Below are 21,084 nucleotides of genomic sequence, written 5' to 3'. Positions count from 1 at the left end.
GGGGAACTAGTTCACAGGGACACGTATCCATAGAGGGTTTTTTCCTCACCTGAACCTTTGATCAGGCTTTCATTTGCGATAGTATGGCGTTGACTGAGGTCGCAGGGAGGGTCTCACGAAGCTTGTTGACTTGTTACGATAGTTTTGTCAGTCCCTCGAAGTGAGGTGAGCGCCTGCGCGCGCTAAGTCGCATCAGACAAGCGTACTTGTTGCTGGGTGACTATATGCACTGCTCGGAGCGAAACCCACTATGCCCGTGGACAGTGCACATTCCACACTGGAAGCGGCGGATACTGTCCTTCCTTCAGCGCGGGAGAAGTTGGATACCACGTCGTTTTGTCCAAAGCGGGAGGTAGTAGGGTGGAATCCCTAAAAGTCGCGAAATAGGTAACTTGAATGCTAGTTCTGTCCTTGCGCAGTACGACACAGATGCATCTAACTTTCTTCCCATCCTGGGCAAAATGTTTGTTAACTTCTTTCAAGCGTCATTTCTACTTACCTTTGTAATGTGAAGGTTGTCGAGTTCATATCAGCAAGGTCTAACTTGCTGACGAGGATTTCCGCGTGCATGATATCACCGGGCATCAAAGAGCTCCAAACATTGCTTGCACTTCTGCATTGACACTGACACTGGAGGCAAAGGTAGGAGTAGGTCCGTGGCCCTTATCTTGCCGCGAGGTTTAAAATGGCTCAATCCCTTTCTACTTCTTCAATCAGCGGGGTGGTGCTATCGAGCGGCAAGGTCACGTCTTTGTCTCGCTCCCCTCTGCGGTCCCAGATGTCAACATCAGTCCCGTAGTAGCTGTCCTCCTCGAGATCACCGTCACCATCGCCGTCCATGTCCTCATCAGGAACTGAGACTATGGATTCATCTGGAATGGGGTTGGTAGTTTGGGGGCAGCAAGGTGTCCAGTCGAGTGGACCATTGTCGAGAGAGAAGCCCAACCTGCCAGCCAGACTCAAACGAGTTCCTGAGTGCAACATGGTCGGGAAACTGATCAAATGTCAGGGAACGGCTGTAAGTAAGCAGCTCGCCGAATTCACTTGGAAAACCAGCAAAGAACTCTGGGCCTGGGCAGGTCGATTTCACGGCTCGGACGATTTCCTGTGAGCGCAATCGAGACTCCAAGCGTGGGCGAGGTTCCCAGGGCAAGTTGCCGCGGAGAAGGAAAAGAGCGATGAAGGCCGAAGATTCGGTATCATCGCGTGGAGAAAGATCTATAGCGTGATAAATACGAGTTAGAAAGAATGACCCTTCCGCAAAGTACATGATGTACACCGACCTTCCCCATTATGAGAATTCAAACTTGCCCAGTAAAGAGATCCAACGATGCGTCGACGTTCCTTGAGTGGATCGTACTTACTATGAGCAGCCGATTGGTCACGGGAAAAAGGCTTGGAAATACCAAAGTCGATAAGTTTGATCGTCGATGGATCATCAAGTGCGCAAAGAAAGTTCTCGGGTTTGATGTCGCGAAGCACAATGCAGAGAGAATGGACGTGCTGTAGCGCTGCGAGCTACGCACGTTGCGCCGTTCAGCATACATGGCATGAATCAAGCGGGGAGCGAGATTCAACGCACTGCTTGATCCACGACACGAATGACGATCTTCACCGCTACACCAGCACCATCCCCCTGCAGCTGTGCGACACTTGGTCCCAGAAGCTCCGTAGATGGCATGTACTCGAAATGCTTCAAATGACCTTATCCATGCACGGCAGGGATAGCAGCTTGACCCTTCAGCAATTCCAGTAAACGGGCCTCGTGTCGAAGAGTGGGTCGTTTAACTGTCATGGAGACTCACGATTTTTTGAGGGCCACGGTTTTAACAGACCCTTCTTCAGTTGCCCTATACACAATGTTCTGTTCATCGTTCAGGATGATCGATATCGATGAGTGATGTGAACCACGGGAACGAACGTGGCCCTTGAGCTCACATAGGAACACTTTCCAAGCACTCCTTTACCATAAGGCGCGAGTTTGTATCGCAGGGCACTAGCAGAGCGAAGCGTCATGGTAATTCGATGTAAGTGATGCACTCGAAGCGAGCTCCAAGTCAGATAAGATAGTATGTCCCCTGTAGCGGTGCAAGCCCAGCTGACTAATAGTTTGTTGATTCATTTGGCTTGCCCCCTGTAACTGCTTCATCGGTCATTCAAGTTGATTCGACGGTGAGGCCTGTGAGGATGCACACCTTTGTCGAGAAACTTACAGTATGCCAGTGAAAATTCTGATTTGCATCCTTGCTGCCATACTGCAAGTCTCCTGAGATAAGTTTCTTGACAAAGTATCCCATCGTTGACTCCCTTCACCAGCCTCGTCCTCATGATGCATTCTCGTTACCATTCCGTGATAAGTTCAATTCGTTGGCGGTGAGAATAGTAGCCCTTACGCACGATAGTACTAGTGCCACTGGATCCATGAAAATTAGGAGGCTGTAATCATCTAAGTATGATCATCGTAAACATCGGTTGCCTCTCCTTAGGTTATTTCCAGGTGTGTATATGTCAGGCGTGAGACCTTGGGTTTTGTCATGAGAACTCTGAAGAGCCAAGAGAAAGGCACCGGGGGCTGGTTTCAAAGGGGTATATCATGTTAAGTTTGAGTCTGACGGCGTGTTGTAAAGATGCAAGGGTATCTTTCGTCGACGATCTGTTGATTTATCTCATAACAGTCCCGTACCTCGGCTGGCAAGTGACCTTGAAAGTCTGTCGTGTCTTGTAGGCGTTCTCCGTGATGACTCTTGGCTGGCTCCGTCCTCGAGACGGGAAACGTGAATAGTAACATTAATTTATGCAACAGTCTCTGAGCGGATGGGCCAAAGCGGTAGTCATCAGTATCACTAAGTGTGGTAAGAATGCGAACAAGTATGCAATGCAGCGATAGATACGTGCGGGGTGATGTAACAAAAAGATACAGAGACGCTGTTCCCGTGCTACAAATGTCCGTGAGTGCAACGTGGCAGTTGGGTATGTCGTGACTTGAAACGTTCCTCATCGTCAACATGCGTCATGTAGGCAGGAAAACAGCTTTGGATGTCGTCAGGTATAATGCAAGGGCCGATAGTCCCAGAGATTTTCTTACCCGCTTGCGTGTCCATATCACCGTCGGAGAGCTTGAAGGATACTATACCAAGTAACAGAAATGCAATACATATACCAATCTCGAAAATGATCCATACGCAAGCCCAAACTGGAGACGTCAGCAAGGAACGTAGAGACGTGCGTAATCATCTTACAATGAGCAGGGAGACGTGGGAACATGATATGAAACTGGGTGCAATCTGAATCGTTGGCCTTGCGGAAGAACTTATCATCGGCAATATCCCCTGCGGCACAAGTCACGAAAACCGATGCACAACGGCAGGGATCTGGTTGTCTCACAGATCACGAAGAAAACGCTACAGAGTCGAGTTAGATCGTAGCATAGAAAGTGCAAGATCGGACTAACTTCATGACACCGACAAACAGGCAATACCATCGCAAAGCCTGGCTACATCGCAGGGCATGAAGTCTCACGCCTTAATGCCTCGAGGAGACACGAGGACTTACGCATGCGCGATAAACCAGAACCCAACCAGAAGTCCTTCATAGAGCACCGTCAGTAGAATCGTCCTGTAAGCAGGTAAAGAACGCTGGTGCGCTATCGAAGAGCGTACGGATAACGCACAGTTTATCACGAACGAGAACGAGGGGTGTTACCAAGCCGATTCCGAGGACGAAACTGAGAATCTTGGCAACAAGTGTATCGAATCCGCCAAGGATGAAAACCCCACCGAAAATAGTCGAACCAATGTATCCGGCGGATAAAATAACGGGTGGTTTACCACCTTCTATGAGAGTTGCGCCTCCCAAAAACGGGTCTATTGTCACAGAGAGGATGGTACCACCAGTGAGTATAGCCTAGCGCACACGGAGAATGAACACCGCGTTGTTCAAAGGTTCGAGTGGGACATACGGCGATGATATGACATAGTTCGTGCCAACCGATGGTGAACAGTTTGAGAGGGTTGATGAGCGTTCGTGCGCCGGGGATATTCCATATCCCAAAAATAACGACGGCATAAACCACTGTCTAAGTTCCAGCAGTGCCATGTCAAAAATCCAATATTGACTGTCCATCGAGTCAAACGTACAACATACAAAACGACCACCTGGAGTGAGCCCGGGTGGGGAGGCCACGCCCATGCATTTGAATTTAGCGCGCAATACTAGGGTATGAAAATGACCTAACACCGACCTGATCGTGTGTTGGAACAAGCGGCGGCGTTGTCGCCGGTGTTGGTAGTACGCCTGCTGGTGGACCTGATTCGGACATGGATTGGCAGGTTGACTGCCGCTGAGCGGTTCAACTTTCAACGACGACGACGAGTTGAAACGGAGAAGACGGGGAAATGGCGGTGACTCTCACTTATTTCTTTATTTTCCTTTCTTTTTTTGCGAACCCCTCGTGCTCACCTCAAGGCCTCCGTTCAACTCGACTTGCCCTGGAATGGAACAGTCGGATGCAGACTCCGACGTGGGAAAAAGAGTCCTATTCGGGCCGGCGCGTCAGTCAGTCACGTGAGAAACGCGTTGAGTGTGGATTTCCTTTTGAACTCCGATCCGTGGTGGACCAATAAATACCTGGTCGCGCTGAGCGCGTCGAGACATCGGTCTCTTCACTCTCAACCACTACCACCTCGCCGAACTCTGAAAACATGGTACGAATGCCGTCTCTATGCCTATTACACTCTGTTGACCCAGTTCAAACAGTCCGGAAAGGGAAAAGCGTGAGTTGGAACTCCCCCACAGCCTTGGAATGGTTCTGTGACCTCCTGCTCCAGTGGCAAGTCCTCTTCTGGAAAAACCGGTGGCGATGCCAAGACGCAGTCGAGATCCACCAAGGCTGGTCTCCAATTTCCAGTCGGTCGTATCCACCGTCTCCTGAAAAAGGGCAACTACGCACAACGTGTCGGCGCGGGAGCACCCGGTAAGTCGGTGTAAGGGGCTGGGTCGGATGGGCGTAGCTCACCGGTATTGGACCAGTGTATCTGGCTGCTGTGTTGGAGTATCTTGCTGCTGAGATTCTCGAGTTGGCAGGTAATGCTGCGCGTGACAACAAGGTCCGTACCTTGCACTTGCACACCACCCTTCGGAGTCACTCTGACACCTTTTCCAGAAACAACGTATTGTCCCTCGTCATCTCCAACTAGCCATCCGGAATGACGAAGAGTGCGTCTCCACACTCTTGCACTGCTTTTCGCGCTCACTTGTTCCCAGATTGAACAAACTACTTGGAGATGTTATTATTAGCCAGGGTGGTGTCGTTCCCTTTATCAACCCCGAACTCTTGCCTTCGAAGTCGAACAAGGGCAAAAAGGATGGTGCCTCGCAAGAGGTTTAGATTCCCGTTGTGTTTTGGCTTTGTATTTGCACTGTACTTTATTCTGGTAATCTACGGTATACTTCATGTAACGGCCATGTTCTCGTCAGAGTGGAAGGATATATTTTCATCATACGAGGGTGAACATACTGAACTTGAGTTTTTGATATAGCAAACGTACGCATGAATCAATATCAAACTTACGTAAGTGCAATGGAAATTGTCCAAGAAAGCATCAGATCTCCTCCCCCATCAATGTGATTACTTGTTCACCACCTCGTCCTCTACATCACTCGCCATTGTTCTCCTTGAAAACCCTCCGCGCATGCCCACACCACGGCCCTGTACACCGCTCCCACCAAACATCGACGAAGGTCTTGAGCCAGAACCAATTCCCGACATCCTCTTAAGTCCCGGCGACGACGACCGGGGTGGCGGCGAAGTAGCCCCTGTCCGATTAAGATTCGCGACTATACTGCTAACGCTCCCTCCACCTGGGGCCCTGGGACCACGAGAGATTCGAGGCCCGCGCATGGTAGTAGTCTGTCCCGACGTGTGTCTCGACAAACCTGAACGACCGGGATTGAGTGGTTGATCGTCTGCTACCGCACCCGCACCACTCCCTGTTGACGGAGAGGGAGAACGAGCGGGAGAGGAGCTCCCGGATCGGACTGCTGATTGACGCCTCAGAGCTTTAATTGGATTCTGTGGTGTCGCAGGTGTCACCGCAACGGCTGGAGAGACGGGTTTGTCGTCCGCGATGGGAAGCGTTGTCCTTGGCGGCGATGGGGGAGGCGATACGAACGAAGGTTTAGTATAGGGACTATCGTCGAGTTCTGGAGGGGGTTCTTTGAATGATGGGCGGGGAGGTAGATCGTCTAGTTCTGGAGGGGGCTCTTTGAAAGTCGGACGAGGTGGCGCGCTTGGATCTTCTGCGGTCGTTGGTGGAGGACCACTCTCATGCTCAGGTTCCGATTCCGGAGCGACATCCTCCATCTCCGTCTCTGTGTCAGGGACCGTTTCTGGCTCAAAGGACTCCGGCTCTGCGGTGACCCGAGCCGGAGGGCCACCCGGTCCAACCGCACTCACTACTGCTGGAGTAGTAATAGTAGCAGCAGCCTTCTGCGCCGCAAGCTCCTGTGCCGCAAGAATTTCCCGCGACGGACTCCCCACCGAAAGCTTGCCCCTACTCATCCGCATATCCACGGGAGCAGTGCGTTTCCTAATGGGCACGCGCCGCTCCGATTCGCGTTTCTTTCGTTCGATCGTCGGAGGGAGGATAGAATCGTAGTTTTTGAGAAGGTCAATAAGGAACACTGCGACGGAGGTCAAACGTCATTGATGTCAATGATATTAGTGTGAGAGACATACACGTTGGGTGACGATCTTGAATGGAAAGTTCTGTCTCGACTTTGGGTCGAATAATCGCTGTGCGCAGTGGTTAGGAGGAATAAAGTAAATCCAAATGGCGGACGTCAGAACACTCACTTCTGCCAACCGACAACGCTAACTTCGCAATGTACATATCATCATCCTCTTCTGTACTGGTCGTGTCGATGAGTCTGCAATTACGAAAAGAATGCGGTAAGCACGCCGGGAACGACGATGGTTCCATTATACGAGATTTGCACTCACTTGCGCAAATGTGTGACTATGGTGTCGAGGACGAAGAGGCTGACTTTTGGAACGCGCAGCAAAGCAGCTTGTAAATCCTGTACATGTTGCTGTTCTGACGTCTCGTCGTCGAGTTTGGTGGACCCAACTATCGACCACATCCCAATCACGGTCAAGCACCTTACACGTACGGAACAAGGCAGACATACCAGTCGGATACAACTTCCTAATTTCGTCCCAGCCCTCCCATAACATTAGAGGCGGATCGAGTTCAAGCGCCCAGAGCTTCACACATCCCGCCAGAATAGGTGCGTCGAATCTAGAAAGCATCTCTTGTGAGAAAGGCTGATCCGGTGGAATGGCATTCAAGCTTTCGCGAAGATGGTGGAGGGCTGGGAGTGGGACATCATATATCCATGATTTCCGTCTCTCTGCATGACATCATGTCAGTTCGTGAGTGAAGAGAGCAGGATCATGAAAGAAAGGACATACCGTCATCATTAGGGAGATTCCCATATGCATATCTTAACGCATCCAAAAGCGCAGTAAGTACAGGAGGAATATAATCTTTCTTCTCCTCGCCGGAAGTGAGCGCAGACCAGCCGCCTTCGGCCCACTTGCGAAGATCAATACCGAAAACGACATCCGATTCATCATGTGCGACGGATTCGTACAATTTGGGAACAGGTCGGAATGGGCCCGTACGGTATTGTTCAATAAGCGCTGTCAAATCCGATTCGGGCTGGTAAGTCGTAATGAATGTTGCGGAACGCTCTAGAGTCGGTTCGAGAGCTTTAGGCAGATTGGCCAGCGTTCCTTGGTATTGGTGGAGAACTATATGCGGTTCCGATGGAATGGATCAGCAAACATCGCATGTACACAGGACTCAGAAGAAACACTGACCAGTTTTCACAGCCCTCAAACGTTCCGCCTCGCCTCTCTGAAGCGTCTTCAACACTTCCTCAATTCGCTCCTCCAAACCCAATCGTTGCCTATCCAACTTGCGCACCGCAACGCGATACATCTTGTCAGCCTCCTCCGCCTCCTGGCGTAACCTCACGTATGCAGGCTCGTTCTGGGAAGTTGCGTTCAAAGCCTTGGTCACAACGTTTACCAAATTATTGGACCGCTTTATTATATTATCCGCGATCTGGCTTCGTTTCGGTGGGTTGACAGTCTCTGGAGCCTTGCCCTCCAGATCGAATGCCTTAAAAATAAATCATAAAATTCAAGCATTCGTTTGGATCAAGGAGCGGACGAAGGCTTACCTTGGGTCTAAATTGATAATAACTATCATCCGCATGTTCGAATTCGTTGCCAAATTCTCCAACACGACGCAGCAAGCCCTCACGCTCAGTTAACTCCTTCGCAGCGTCTTCCGCAATATCGAGGTTCCCTTCAAACGTAGGAACATTCTTGTTGAGCCATTCTACAAACTCAGCACCGGTGAAGCAATCTGGGTATTCGCCGAGAAGAGGGAACCGCACGGGCCTAAGGGGCATTTCAGCCGCAGCGCGGGTGAGTAAAGTCGATAAAGCCGAAGGCGGGAATGAAACCCCGGCCATTATGATCGAGACTGGGTTAGTTGAGGGCTGCGGTGGCAATGATGTGTCCAGCTTGGCAGGTGGCAACGGAGGGGACATCGGAGGTGGTGAGGACAGTTCCGTGGCCTTTCCTTTGCCTTTGTCCACCTTCGGGAATTCTTTCTCCCCTTCGGTGACGTCTGTGCCGGCGTCAGATTCGTTCGTGGCGGAGCTGATAGACCCTGCGGCTCTGCGTTGAATTTCTTTAAGGCGCTGTGTAATTCGTTCGGAAACAGTTGCGGAGCGTTGGGGCGTGCGTGTTGTATCGCGAGGCGCAAGGTGTGGAGATGTTGTGTAGTGGTCGCTCACATCATTTCCCGGTGCGAACCGCGCTCTGAAGGTAGCGTGTTGAGCAAACGGAGATGATGAACAAGAAATAAAACGCACTCATCCTCAGCTTCGTCTGCTTTACGGGTTTTGGTTAGATATGAGTTTTTCAATTTGATAACCTACAAGTTGGCGACGAAGTGTCAGAATAGGGATTACCCGTGAGCAGGGTGTGCAAACCTCTTTCTGTGCATCCTCATAAGCGTGCACCCAGTTGTGTAACACTTTGCTTTTACTAGACGACAGTTGTTCCTGAATTCATCGATGTGAGCACGCACATATTCGTTACCGCATACATCACCGGCATGCGATACCATACCTTGTACGTCTGAGCCCACCTATTGAACGGTTCCGCAACGAGGGCTTGAAGGTCGTTTGCAATTTCTTTGTGAACTTTACCTTGGGCAACCGATTCGTCCTGCAAGCCGCGGAATGTCATGAGCAGTGACGCGCCGTCATCCCTGTTAAAGCCGGTGCCTGAAATAGGGTTTCGTCAACGGTTACGTTGGGAGTTAAGGGTGGCAGACGTACCTGGTGAGCCGATGGTTGGTGGGTTGAGTAGAGCATTGGCAATCTGGTTCTCTGCCTGAGCACGAGCCTGTGTAGGAGTTGCACCATGGTCAGTACGAGTGAAGAGAGCGAACGGCAGAAGAAGGAAGCCGTCTCACCAAAATAAAAGTGATTATTTCGTCGTTCTCAGCGATGCCCTGTCGCAACCAGTCAAAAGAGGGCAAGAACAATATGAACCGGGGGTGGGCACACCTGTTCCAGTTTGCCATATAACACTTCGAGACCCTTGCGATAGTCTTGGGTCCAAAACGAATTGGCGAAAGTTAAAGGCAGCGATATGACTGCCATGATTCAGATGAAAGTATGTGTCTTTGTTCGAACACGAGGTGTTCCGGCGTGTTAGAGGGTTTTCACCGTGCTCAACGGATTTAGCGTTGTCGGGGCTGTGCCGGTTCCTAGTTCAAGTATCTCTCTGCACACCACTGAACACCCCGCTCAGTAGCCAGTGTCAGTAGCGACGGTTGTGTCCTGTCCGTGGCATTGACGCCGACGGGTGTTTCCGAGCTTTTTACGGTCGCGGCTCCGCAAAGATCCTGGCTGTCTTAACAACGCAAGATCTGGAACATTTTCCACCAAGAACTCAGAACAAGAAAAGTGACTTTTGATTCCGAACACGGGCTGCTCTTCAGCCGTCCTCGCCTTTGGCACCAACGGATAGGTCTCGGAGCGGTGTTGATGCCAACACTGGTTGTTCCTGGATTTGCATGCAAGACATTACATACCCGTTGAGCCCACTGGTTCCCAGTAGTGTGAACTTGGCTGGCCTTGGAACTGTGCTTATGTGTCTATTTGTATCTGAACACCTGCAGGGTTACATATCTGCACCTCCCTACTTGTGCATTATGTGGAAGTTGCTGTCAGTGCCCATGTTGGTCTGTTAATGTGTCCAGGTGTCATAATATTAGCCCTCCGGGTGCCCCTGGATGCAGGTGGCTGGGAACATTTAGAAAATATCTCTAGAATGGTTACATCTGTTACTGGTACACTAAATACAGAAAATATGGTCTATCAGTTCAGAATTACACAAATTCTTGGCAGATTGCAGTGTGAATAATTCACACTACAAAGGATACCTTTCTGTGAGCAGGATTATGTTGGGTGGTAGATTTCATAGCTGGGGGAAGGGGTGAGATGTTGTTAGATGGATACATGGAAAATGTCTTACAAGTTGTTGATGATGGTGTGAAGGATAGGTGGGATGCATAATGAGATGGAGCCACAGACATGTCCACTGAGAATCCAGACAGCATCTACAATACTCAAGCAGTAGAACATGGTGACAGGCAGAGTGCTGTGATGGGGGACAGTCATGAAGTTGAGTGATATAGCCAGCCATTGTCATTTAGTGATCTTACTCAACTTCTGCAAACAAAGGGTGCATGGAGGGTTTCTTTGCATGTATGAAATGGAACCCTTGCAATTTGTATTTGAAGAGGGCTAGCATGTGGCTGGGGGTGAGGGTGCAGCTGTGAAGGCTGGTGGTATTGATTAGTGCATGGTGATGGAGGGTGAGGGTAGGGTGCACACAGAACAGGGAGTCAGCAGTGAAGAAATTCATGACAGCAGTAGAGTGGAATTGAAAGATGGGAGAGAGGGCAGATGATGTTTTTGACACTACAATGTTGATGTGTTTTGGCCTGTTCTTGAAGGTGGTGACAGTGAAGATGGTGGAAGGGGAGTAGTTGTTGTGGTTAGTGTGGCCTTCACATACAATGTTATAGTGGTGCTTGCATAGAAGGTTGTAGGGTTGTGGTTGGCTGTTATATGGGATGTTGTCAGACACCAAAGGTGTTTGGTGACTTGGACATGGACAATGCTGATGAATGGAGATGAAAGACTAGTGCCCTAATGTGAAGAAAGACAGCCAGGAACATTGGCAGTCATCCTTCACACAAGAACAAGTCATCAGTGCCAAAGAAAAGAGAAGGAAGCAGGTTAAGTGCCTATAAAAATTCTTAGTGCCCATGTACAGCATTCTGGTTTCTGACATATCTCCCCCGTTTCTGCAGATACTGATGCATTCCCACACTTGCTTATAGTGCTCAGCCATGTGATCCTACCTTCCAAAATTGGGAAAGATCCTCATACTCCACATGTTTCTACAGTACTCCCTCCAACAGATGCTCATTTCACTAATTCTTCTGATATGGCCACCTCTACATCAATCATGTCACTTGTCCCCTTTGCTAGGGACCATGGCTATGTATATTTATCAGGGATTCCTACTAGCTTCTGTCCTGAAGCATCCTGGTACATCCCATCCTTGTCTGCCCCCTCTCAGCCCATCCAGTTTGGACAGTGTGTTCTTTTTGTCAGTATGACCTCCAGGAGGACATTCTTTGGTTGCCTCAGGTCTGTCATTTGGTTAGAAAGGTCATCTCTCCAGTCCAAGAAGCATATGGATCCTTCCTCCCTGCTCCCTGCAATGTCTTCATACCAGTCTTGTCCATCATTCATTCTTCCAAAATTGCAACAGCTACAGTATAATCTACTGTTCTCCACTCCCTGATCACATCCATGATGAGTATGATGCACATTTTGCCCTCTTGTTGCAAGATACAGTAGAAGACACTCCCCCTGCATCCTCTCTTCCAACAGAGTCTCATTCATGAAGTTTTATTTGCTTCACTGAGAGGACAGTTGGGGGGAAAGTTGCAATCCCCTATGCTCCTGTCACCCCACAGACCCCCAAGGCTTGACCCCCTTTTGATACCTGACACCTGCCATCCCCTTTTGGATGTACTATATTGGCATCAGATCAGCACTGCCTCTCTGTCATCCCACCTTGGCCTAGAAGCAATTCCTTTGAGATGTGACATGCACAGCCTCCCCCTAATGTGATTCCAGTGCACTTTCTCAGCTTCTGACATTGCTTGACTCATATTTTGAAATTCTGACTATCCTTGACTCACCTATTGCAAATACTTACCAAGCTTTTGACTTTGCTTACTGATTCTTCACCTTTTGGCTTACTTATCCTTACCAATGCTCAACAATGCTTTCTAAGTTGATTACCCACTGCTTACATTCCTTACTTATCAGTTACCAACCACTTACCAAGTGTTTACACCTTGTTTTCCACAGGCAATGCCCCTGTACTGTATATAAATCACTGTACTTAGGTAGAAAAAAAAAGAGACATCAGAGAGCCCCTCTTGCTCACCTTTCATCATCTCTCAGAAATTCATTCATCAGCTTTGTTAGTTGAGACTTTATTAAGGGTCTAACTATTGTCTACTTTGCCTATTGTTGTCTATCATCAATATACTTCACTCCAAGTCCTCCCTGAGCTCAGAATGGCTTAGGACATCAAATTAAGTCATCATCCATCCTTCTGTAGGCTGACAGCAGTCTACCCTATTGCATCCTCTCATATTCTTGCTCCCTCTTCATCAGGAGCACCCCCAACCCTCAGTGCTCATCTTTGAGTGTTGTAACTTGCAAAAACCCACCTGAACAAGAGCTTCCACCATCTAGATACCACATAGGCACACCACCACATGCTTTCTTTGTCTTTTGTGTTGGTTTTGGTTGGTTTACACCACTGAACCTCACTTTGACTCACAATGTATATGTCAAGGTCAGAAGATGACCAATTGCATGAGTTGGTGGGTAGTAACATCCAAAGGGCAGTGGATCCTGACACAACAGCATTGCATGCAGAGAGCATGTTGAAGAGATGTGCTGTGCAAGGGAAGAAGGGGCTGCAGATCATGTTGAGGCAGTGGTTCAGATAGTGTCTGACATGCTTGGCATTGGTGGTGGATGTTGATGTGAGGCCAGCAAGTCTTTTATATCACAGTACTTGAGCATGAGTTGTAAGAGATTGGCATTGCTGTGGAGTGGGAACTCAGATGTCAGTTGATGGAGGGGGGGCATTGTGTGTGTTGCCATGAGATGGTGTTGGTTAGCAATTTATGTTGAAAACAGTGGTGAGGTCATTCTATGGTATAGGGGGTGGGGTCAGGGGGCAGTCACTTAGAATCTAGAAATGGTTGTTGGAAATACATTGGTTTTGGTGCAGTACAGAGATTGTTTGAGGCACATTTTATTTTAGCAGAGTTTGTATGATGTTGGCAAGGGACAACACAGGGCAGTTGGGAAGAATCCAGAAAAAAAAGTCTAGTTCAGAGATTGTCAATTCCAATAAGTGAAGGTGAGTGAACAAGGATGGTCTGTTAATGACAAGAATGTCTATGTGGATGGGAAATGTTGGGAAGGGCCTCAATTGTGGTTGGGATTCCCCAAGTAAGGAAACTGGTTATTTAACCTGTGGTGGGATCAGACAAAGTCAACAGAGGATGGTAGGATGGGGAAATACATGAGAAGGGCCTCTAGTATGTGATGGAGGTCATTCTTGCACCAAATGTGAATGGGCAGGCTGTGGTAGTTAATGTGGATGAAGAGGTATGAAGCTTGAGAGTGGAGATGTTGATGGCAGTGATGGTCAAAGAGGATGTGGAAGTGGAAGTTGTTGATGTAGATGTCAGTTTCAGAAAGAGTGTAGTTGACAGGGAAAATGTTGCTTTGGACCAGAATTTCAATGTCATTGTTGAGATGCTTAAAAGTTACGACCCATTGTCCACTGTTTTCATTTGCTGAGTAGAGAAATGCGAGGATAGATGCCATTCTTGTGGATTGCACAGGGGGGGAGGTGGGGGGAGGGCAGTGGAGGATGTCACAGCTCTTGTCTATTTATACTCTATGATGCATGTGGCCAATGGAAGAATGATGAGGTCAGAGTGGGAGATGATGGAGATGCTGGTGAGCAACACCAAAGGAAGGATTGATTGAGAGTCTTTGGATGATCGATTGGTGGTTGGGTGAAATTATGGTACCCTAGATTTCTAGTCTGTGTCACAACCATGCATTTATCCTAAGTCCCCACTCACTCTGCACCCTACTCTGCTGGTCATTCCACTCACTCTGCACCAACTCTGCCCATCCTCTGTTGTTTGCAAGTCTTCTCCACCCTGACTACTGTTGGACTTGGTATCAGCCTACTGTCAGACCATGCAGACCATCTTCTGGTGGGTCATGTGGCCCTTACCAGTCCAGCTTTTGGACTTCTCCTTGACAGCATGTGGTCAGGTACTCTGCAGTGTGTGCACCTCATGGTTCAGCACCTGGACTGTTTCTTCTTTGGGATGTTCTGTGTTACCCATTTCTGTGTCCTCTGTCTACCCTTCATTCATTGTCTAGGAGGTTTTACTTGAAATTTTATGAGTCTCCATATGTCAGTTCTGATTCTGATTACTGTACCTCCATAGTAGTATAAAAGCATGTACAGTACTCTGCTGTTCTTTAGTATGAATATCACCTAAGTTCCTACTCCATGCCTCTCCATCTTCTGTCTGTTGGAGTTCTCTCCAATTTTCTGTCTGGTCTCTACCTCTGAAATATGAGGGCTGAGATCATGCAAGAGGGTAGTGTGTCAAGTCCAGGCCTACTCTGACCAACTCTGACACTAAGCAAGGGCTGGGGAGAGGTTTGGAAGCAAGTCTGACAGAAGGAACTGAACTCTGACTGGCAGAGTGTTGGCAGGAATGAAGTCTGCTGAGATAAAGGTGGAGTGGAGTGAGGGTGTCAGGTTTAGCTTGTGTGCTACCCCCTTGCATGATCTCAGCCCTCATATTTCAGAGGGAGAGTACAGACAGATAGACAGAGGTAACTCTGACAGACAGAAGACAGAGACAGAGGGAGTAGGAATTAAGTTGATATTTGTACTGAGGAACAGTGGAGTATGGTACATGCTTTTATACTATTATGGAGGTACAGTAATTGGAATTGGAACTGACATATGGAGACCCAGAGATTTTCAAGTATAACTTCCTAGACAACGAATGAAGGGTAGATGGAGGACATACAAATGGGTAACATAGAACATCCAGAAAAGGAAACAGTCCAGGTGCTGGACCATGCAGTGTGCACACTGCAGAGTACCTGACTGTGCACTGTCAGGGAGGAGTCCAAAGGTAGTCACATGACCCCTCAGAGAACAGTCCATTTGGTCTGGTAGGAGAGCAACACAAGTCTGACAGCCATCAGAGCAGAGATGGTTTGCAACTGACAGAAGTTGGGTGGAGTTGGTGTGGAGTGAGTGAATGACCAGTGGAAGAGGGTGCAGAGTGAGTAAGGACTTAGAGTGAACACATGGTTATGACAGTGCCCCCCCCTTAGGGCCTGAACCCCTGAAGGCCACATGTATGGGATGGGATCAACATGAGTTGATCATTTGAGATTATTTTGATGCCTCAAGGATGATGGCTTTAGCCATGGCAGAGCTTCATCAGAGTTTGAAGTACCACTTAAAAAACATGTGTCAGGGTACTGAACCTTTGTCCTTTCCTCCCATCACCATGCCTTCCCAGCACCAGAGCAAAACCCCCCAACCAACCCCTGGTCACATCCACAACTATTCCCAAGTCATGGATGAAGAGCTGGTCATCCTGACTGATGACTCCACTGACACTGAGTGAGAGAAGTCTGTGGAGAAGGTGCACCAATGAGAGGAGGCCAAGTGGAGGGAGAAAGAGCATGAGGCAGAGCACAAGGCCAAGCATGAGGAGGCCAAGAGGCAGAAGGTGGAAGAGGAGAGACTGGAGGCAGAGCAGAGGAAGAGAGTGGAGGAGGAAGAGGAGGCTTGAAGGAAGAAGGCAGCAGAGGAGGAGGCAGAAAGACAGAGGCAGAGGGCCCAGGCTTGGCAGGATGAGGCCATGCAGAGGTGAGTAGCAGACTACTGCAAATCAGGCAGAGCTGACTTATACTTTTATTTTATTTTATTTTATTTTGACCTTATTTTATTTCAGGTTAAGTGGGGTGGTGTACAATGTTAACACTGCCCAGAAGGTCCCTGGGGCCTCAGTGGTGGTTACTGAGACCAGGAGAGCCCCCTGCACTCACTGTATAGCGAGTCTGACAGTGGGGCAGTGTGGGCTGGGGCAAGGCAAGACCAGGGCCTGCATGCCCTGCCACAAGAAGAAGAAGATATGCAGCTGGATGTGGGAAGAGGTGGTGGTGGGGCCTTCATGGAAGAGAGCAGGGACAGGAGGTTCCCAAGGGGAGAGGAAGAAGAGGTTGTGAGGGAAGGGGAAGGAGAGAGCAACAGAGACAGAGGAAGTGGATGATGAGCAGGAGGTAGGCAGTGTAGACAAGGAGGAGCCAGAGACACCACATGAGGGACCCTCAGGAGCAGGGGTCTCTTCCTGGTGGGTGGAGTGGGAGTGGGAGCAGCAGCAGCAGGCTGTGGAGAGGTATGTGGAGGCACATGAGAGGGCTGTGACAGCCTTCAAGAGGATGGCAAGAGCAGCAGAGTGGATGGCAGAGGCTGCAGAGTGGATGGCAGAGGCTGCAGAGTGGACAGCCAATGAGTGGGGGCTGTACTGCAAGTGGGTGGAATGGGTGGAGATGAGGAGGAGGGAGGACATGCATGAGGCCAAGATGGCCAAGTTCAAGTGTGCAGGAAGAGGATGGAAGAGGCCTCAGTTGAAGGTGGCAGAGGACAGGAATGAGGAAGTGGATGAGGGTGTGGAGGGGGATAATGAGGAAGAGGAAGAAGTTGGAGGAGAGCAGGAGGGTGGAGAAGAACAGGAGGGTGGTGGAGAACAAGTGATGGAAGAGTAGGGTAGTTTTCTTTTTTTTTCTTTTTTTTTTTTGTTTGTATATTTTGTACTACTACAAAACAGACCTGTGACATTTCTTGTGATTCTGAGAAGTGAAGCAGATAAGCAGAGAAAATTCTAAAGTACTTAAGGTAGTTTGATAAGGGGTGGAGTTGGCCTGCAGAGGAAGGTTATGTGGGCAGAGTACTATGGTGGAGGTTGATATGGGCCAGGTTTGTGCAGATAGTGTTCATGGAAAGCAGAGACTATGTCAGAAGTGTAATCCAGCTCAGTTGCAAGCAACCAAGAGGTTTCTTTGTTGGTGTTCTTGTAACCAGCCCAGCAGACTAGATACAAGAGTTGACAGTGGCAGTGACAGCAGTCCACCTTAGAGTTGAGTATCTCTGACACTTCATACTCAAGGTCACCATTGACATCTACTGGCAGAGGCAGAGGTTGTTGTTGACTTGGGAGAGGGTTAGCTGCTGTGGCTTCCAGTTGTGAGACATGGAAGACCAGATGTATGGAGCACATAGAGTCAGGGAGCTTAAGGGTGATGGAGTGCATACCTGGCCTGGCCAAGATGGTGAATGGGCCTAAGTACTTTTTGGAGAGTTTTTCTGAAGGATGAGTGGAGCAGAAGTACTTGGCTTTGATGTAGGCCTGTTCTCTGACCTTGAACTCAGGTGGAGGTATGTGTTTGGCATCTGCTGGGCCCTGGTAGTGCTGCTGAGCAGTGGACATTTCAGAGCGGAGGAAGTCATGAAGGGCAGAGAGCTTGATGACATAGTTGTGAGCCCTTGGAGAGGTGAAGTTCTGGTCAGGGACCACAGACAGGTTTGGATGATATCCCTTGTTAGTGAAGAAAGGAGAATCTCCAGTTGTCACACTTGGCATTGTGAGTCAAAGTGTGGTTCAGTGGTGAAAACCAACCAAAACCAACACAAAAGACAAAAAGAGTGAGTGGTGGTGTGCCTATGCAGTACCTAGATGGTAGAACCTGTTCTTTGGGAGGGTTTTTGCAGGCTACAACACTCAAAGATGAGTGCTGAGGGTTGGGGGTGCTCCTGATGAAGAAGGAGCAGGAATGCAAGAGAATGCAATAGGGTAGACTGCTGTCAGCCTACAGAAGGATGGATGACAACTTAATTCAATGTCCTAAGCTGCACTGAGCTTGGGGAGGGCTTGGAGTGAAGTATATTGATGATAGACAAGGATAAGCAAAGTAGATGATAGTTAGACCCTTAATAAAGTCTCAACTATTGAAGCTGCTGAATGAATTACTGAGTGATGATAAAGTGTGAGCAAGAGGGGCTCTCTGACATCTTCTTTTTTTATTATTATCTAAGTACAGTGATTTATATACAGTACAGGGGTGTTGCCCTTGGAAAACAAGGTGCAAACACTTGGTAAGTGATTGGTAACTGATGAGTAAGGAATGTAAGTGATGGGTAATTGTCTTGGAAAGCATTGGTAAGCATTGGTAAGGATTAGCAAGCCAAAAAGCAAAGAATCAGTAAGCAAAGTCAAAAGATTGGTAAGTATTAGCAATAGGTGAGTCAAAGACAGTCAGAATGTCAAAGTATGAGTCAAGTAATGTCAGGAACTGAGAAAGTGCACTGGAATCACATTAGGGGGAGGCTGTGCATGTCACATCTCAAAGAGATCACTTCTAGGCCAAGGTGGGATGACAGAGAGGCAGTGCTGATCTGATGCTGATATAGTACATCCAAAAGTGGACAGGGTGAGTCAGATGTCAACAGGGGTCAAGCTTTGGGGGTCTGTGGGGTGACAGGAGCATAGGGGATTGCAACTTTCCCCCCCAAACCATCCTCTCAGTGAAGCAAATAAAAACTTCATGAATGAGGCTCTGTTGGAAGAGAGGATGAATGGGGAGTGTCTTCTGCTGTATCTTGCAACAAGGAGGCAAGATGTGCATCATACTCATCATGGATGCAATCAGGGAGAGTGGAGAACAGTAGATTATACTGTAGCTGTCACAATCTTGGAAGAATGATGGACGAGACTGGTATGAAGACATTGCAGGGAGCAGGGAGGAAGGATCCATATGCTTCTTGGACTGGAGAGACTGAAACAACCACATAAGACCTTTCCAAGCAAATGACAGACCTGAGACAACCAAAGAACGTCCTCCTAGAGGTCATACTGATGAAAAGAACATGCTGTCCAAGCTGGATGGGCTGAGAGGGCACAGATGAGGGTGAGATGTACCAGGATGCCTCAGGACAGAAGCTGGTAGGAACTCCTGGTAGATATATGTAGCCATGGTCCCTAGCAAAGGGGACAAGTGAAATGATTGATGTAGAGGCAGCCATATCAGAAGAAGTTAGTGAAATGAGTGTCTTTTGGAGGGAGTGCTGTAGAAACATGTGGATTGCACAAATCCTTTCCAATTTTGGAAGGTAAGATCGTGTGGCTGAGCACTATAAGTGAGTGTGGGAATGGTCTTGGTATCTGCAGAAATGGTGGAGATATGTCAAAAACCAGAATGCTGTACACAGGTGCTTAAGAATTTTAGCCAGTGCTTAACTTGCTCCCTTTCTTTTTCTCTGGCACTGATGACTTGTTCTTGTGCGAGGGATGACTGCTGACATTCCTGGCTGTCCTTCTTCACATGAGGGCTATGGTCTTCATCTCCATTCATCAGCTGTATCCATGTCCACCTCACCAAACACCTTTGGTGTGTGACAGCATGTTGTTGAAAGCAAACTCCACTAGAGGTAACAGCTTGGCCCAATTGTCTTGTTGGTAGTTACAGTAGACATGAAGGTACTGCTCAAGGGTCTGGTTTGTTCGCTTGGTCTGGCCATCGCCTTCTGGGTGGTAACCCAAAGTGAAGTGAAGATGCATATCCAGGGCCTTTCCTAGAGAGTGGAAGAAGTGTGAGACAAACTCAGGACCTCTGTCAGAGGTGACATTAGCTGGTACTCCATGCTTGGAGAAGACATGGGTAAGGAAGAGCTTAGTGAGTTTGGTGGAGGTGATGGAGTTGTGGGTGGGGATGAACACTGCTTGTTTTGAGAGGCAGTCCACCACCACAAGGATGGCAGAGTAGCCATTGGAGTTGGGGAGGTGTTCAATGAAGTCCATGGAGATGGAGTTCCAAGGTCTCTCTGGGATGGGGAGTTGCTTCAGTAGACCATAGGGGCAGTGCTGCAGAGTTTTGCTCTGTCCACAGGCAGTGCAGGACCTGACATATTCTTTCATGTTGGAGTGGAGGTTGGGCCACACATAGTCCCTGCAGATGAGTTCTAGGGTGCAGTTTTACCTGAAATGGCCTGCTAGAGGATGGTCATGCTTGAACTGAAGCACTCAAAGGCAGAGGTCATCAATGTCAGGGACAAAGATGCAACTGTCAAGGTGGAGTAGACTGTCAGAGTCCAGGGACCACTGAGGCTTAGTCAGAGTTGGAAGATGGCTGGCTGAGTCAGGGTCAGATGGTAGGGCAGAGATGATGTCAGAGTGCAAACACTCAACATTGAAGACCATGGCGGTGTGGAGCACAGGTGCCATGAGGGTAGTGGTATGGAGGGATGACATGAGTTGCTCCTGTGTAAACATAGGGCAGAGATTGTCAGGATTTACCTGCATGTAGTCCCTACCCCCCCCCTCTTGGGTAGATGTCCCAATGGCATGTAAGTGCATCAGGTTTGGCTCCCAGGTGGCCAGATCAGAAGTGGATGGAAAGGTTAAACTGTGAAAGGCACTCTGACTAGTGGGCCTGTTGACAAGTGAGGACCTTAGAGGTGGAGAAATACTCAAGGTTTTTGTGGTCTGTCACCACATTGACAGGTAAGGCAGAACCCTCTAGGTAATGCCACCAATGGTGGAAGGCCTCAAAGACACCCAACAGCTCCTTGTCATGGGCATTGTAGTTGAGTTCTGGTGTGGTCATGGTGCAGGAGTAGAAAGCAACTGGGTGGAGTTCACTGTCAGAGCAGGTGATCGACAAAATGCCAGCAATAGCATAGTCAGAGGAATCAGTTTCAACTGTAAGCAGAGT

At 48.7% G+C, this 21,084-nt stretch overlaps 5 protein-coding genes across 5 annotated transcripts; 1 reads left to right on the top strand and 4 right to left on the bottom strand.

The window, feature by feature from the left end:
* Window positions 1-690: 690 nt before the first annotated feature.
* F5J12DRAFT_907377 (putative casein kinase-1 hhp1) lies at window positions 691-1,795 on the bottom strand (the record flags this gene model as incomplete). The annotated part of the gene is made up of 5 exons (XM_051748927.1): window positions 691-971; window positions 1,015-1,218; window positions 1,284-1,518; window positions 1,583-1,693; window positions 1,718-1,795. 5 exons carry the CDS (start codon window positions 1,793-1,795, stop codon window positions 691-693), a joined length of 909 nt encoding a protein of 302 aa, XP_051595715.1.
* Window positions 1,796-2,766: 971 nt separating this feature from the next.
* Window positions 2,767-4,499, bottom strand: F5J12DRAFT_859551 (peptidase M50B-like-domain-containing protein). Its single transcript, XM_051746810.1, has 10 exons — window positions 4,241-4,499; window positions 4,137-4,154; window positions 3,959-4,075; window positions 3,671-3,903; window positions 3,553-3,615; window positions 3,452-3,493; window positions 3,385-3,401; window positions 3,240-3,329; window positions 3,086-3,193; window positions 2,767-3,030 (listed from the first exon to the last, which is right to left on the bottom strand). Exons 1-10 carry the CDS (start codon window positions 4,316-4,318, stop codon window positions 3,011-3,013), a joined length of 786 nt encoding a protein of 261 aa, XP_051595714.1. The 5' UTR covers window positions 4,319-4,499; the 3' UTR covers window positions 2,767-3,010.
* Window positions 4,500-4,700: 201 nt separating this feature from the next.
* Window positions 4,701-5,582, top strand: F5J12DRAFT_963880 (histone-fold-containing protein; the record flags this gene model as incomplete). Its single annotated transcript, XM_051749974.1, has 5 exons — window positions 4,701-4,703; window positions 4,834-4,972; window positions 5,029-5,105; window positions 5,162-5,214; window positions 5,263-5,582. The coding sequence occupies 5 exons, from the start codon at window positions 4,701-4,703 to the stop codon at window positions 5,384-5,386; spliced, it is 396 nt and encodes a 131-aa protein (XP_051595713.1). The 3' UTR covers window positions 5,387-5,582.
* A 44-nt stretch (window positions 5,583-5,626) lies between these two features.
* F5J12DRAFT_897185 (uncharacterized protein) lies at window positions 5,627-9,747 on the bottom strand (the record flags this gene model as incomplete). The annotated part of the gene is made up of 14 exons (XM_051748004.1): window positions 5,627-6,681; window positions 6,737-6,793; window positions 6,854-6,927; window positions 7,001-7,127; window positions 7,189-7,410; window positions 7,472-7,813; window positions 7,883-8,186; window positions 8,248-8,896; window positions 8,950-9,011; window positions 9,070-9,141; window positions 9,209-9,366; window positions 9,421-9,487; window positions 9,558-9,596; window positions 9,652-9,747. The coding sequence occupies 14 exons, from the start codon at window positions 9,745-9,747 to the stop codon at window positions 5,627-5,629; spliced, it is 3,324 nt and encodes a 1,107-aa protein (XP_051595712.1).
* A 1,063-nt stretch (window positions 9,748-10,810) lies between these two features.
* On the bottom strand, window positions 10,811-11,086 carry F5J12DRAFT_726892 (uncharacterized protein; the record flags this gene model as incomplete). Its single annotated transcript, XM_051741756.1, has 1 exon — window positions 10,811-11,086. A coding segment is annotated over one exon (276 nt), but the record flags the coding sequence as incomplete, so codon positions are not given.
* Between the last annotated feature and the right edge of the window lie 9,998 nt (window positions 11,087-21,084).

This window comes from Pisolithus orientalis, assembly GCF_024613125.1.
Source record: "Pisolithus orientalis strain OTSU chromosome Unknown F5J12scaffold_49, whole genome shotgun sequence".
In the NCBI taxonomy this organism is placed as follows: Eukaryota; Fungi; Basidiomycota; class Agaricomycetes; order Boletales; family Pisolithaceae; genus Pisolithus; species Pisolithus orientalis.
This window is presented reverse-complemented; position numbering and strand designations above follow the sequence as displayed.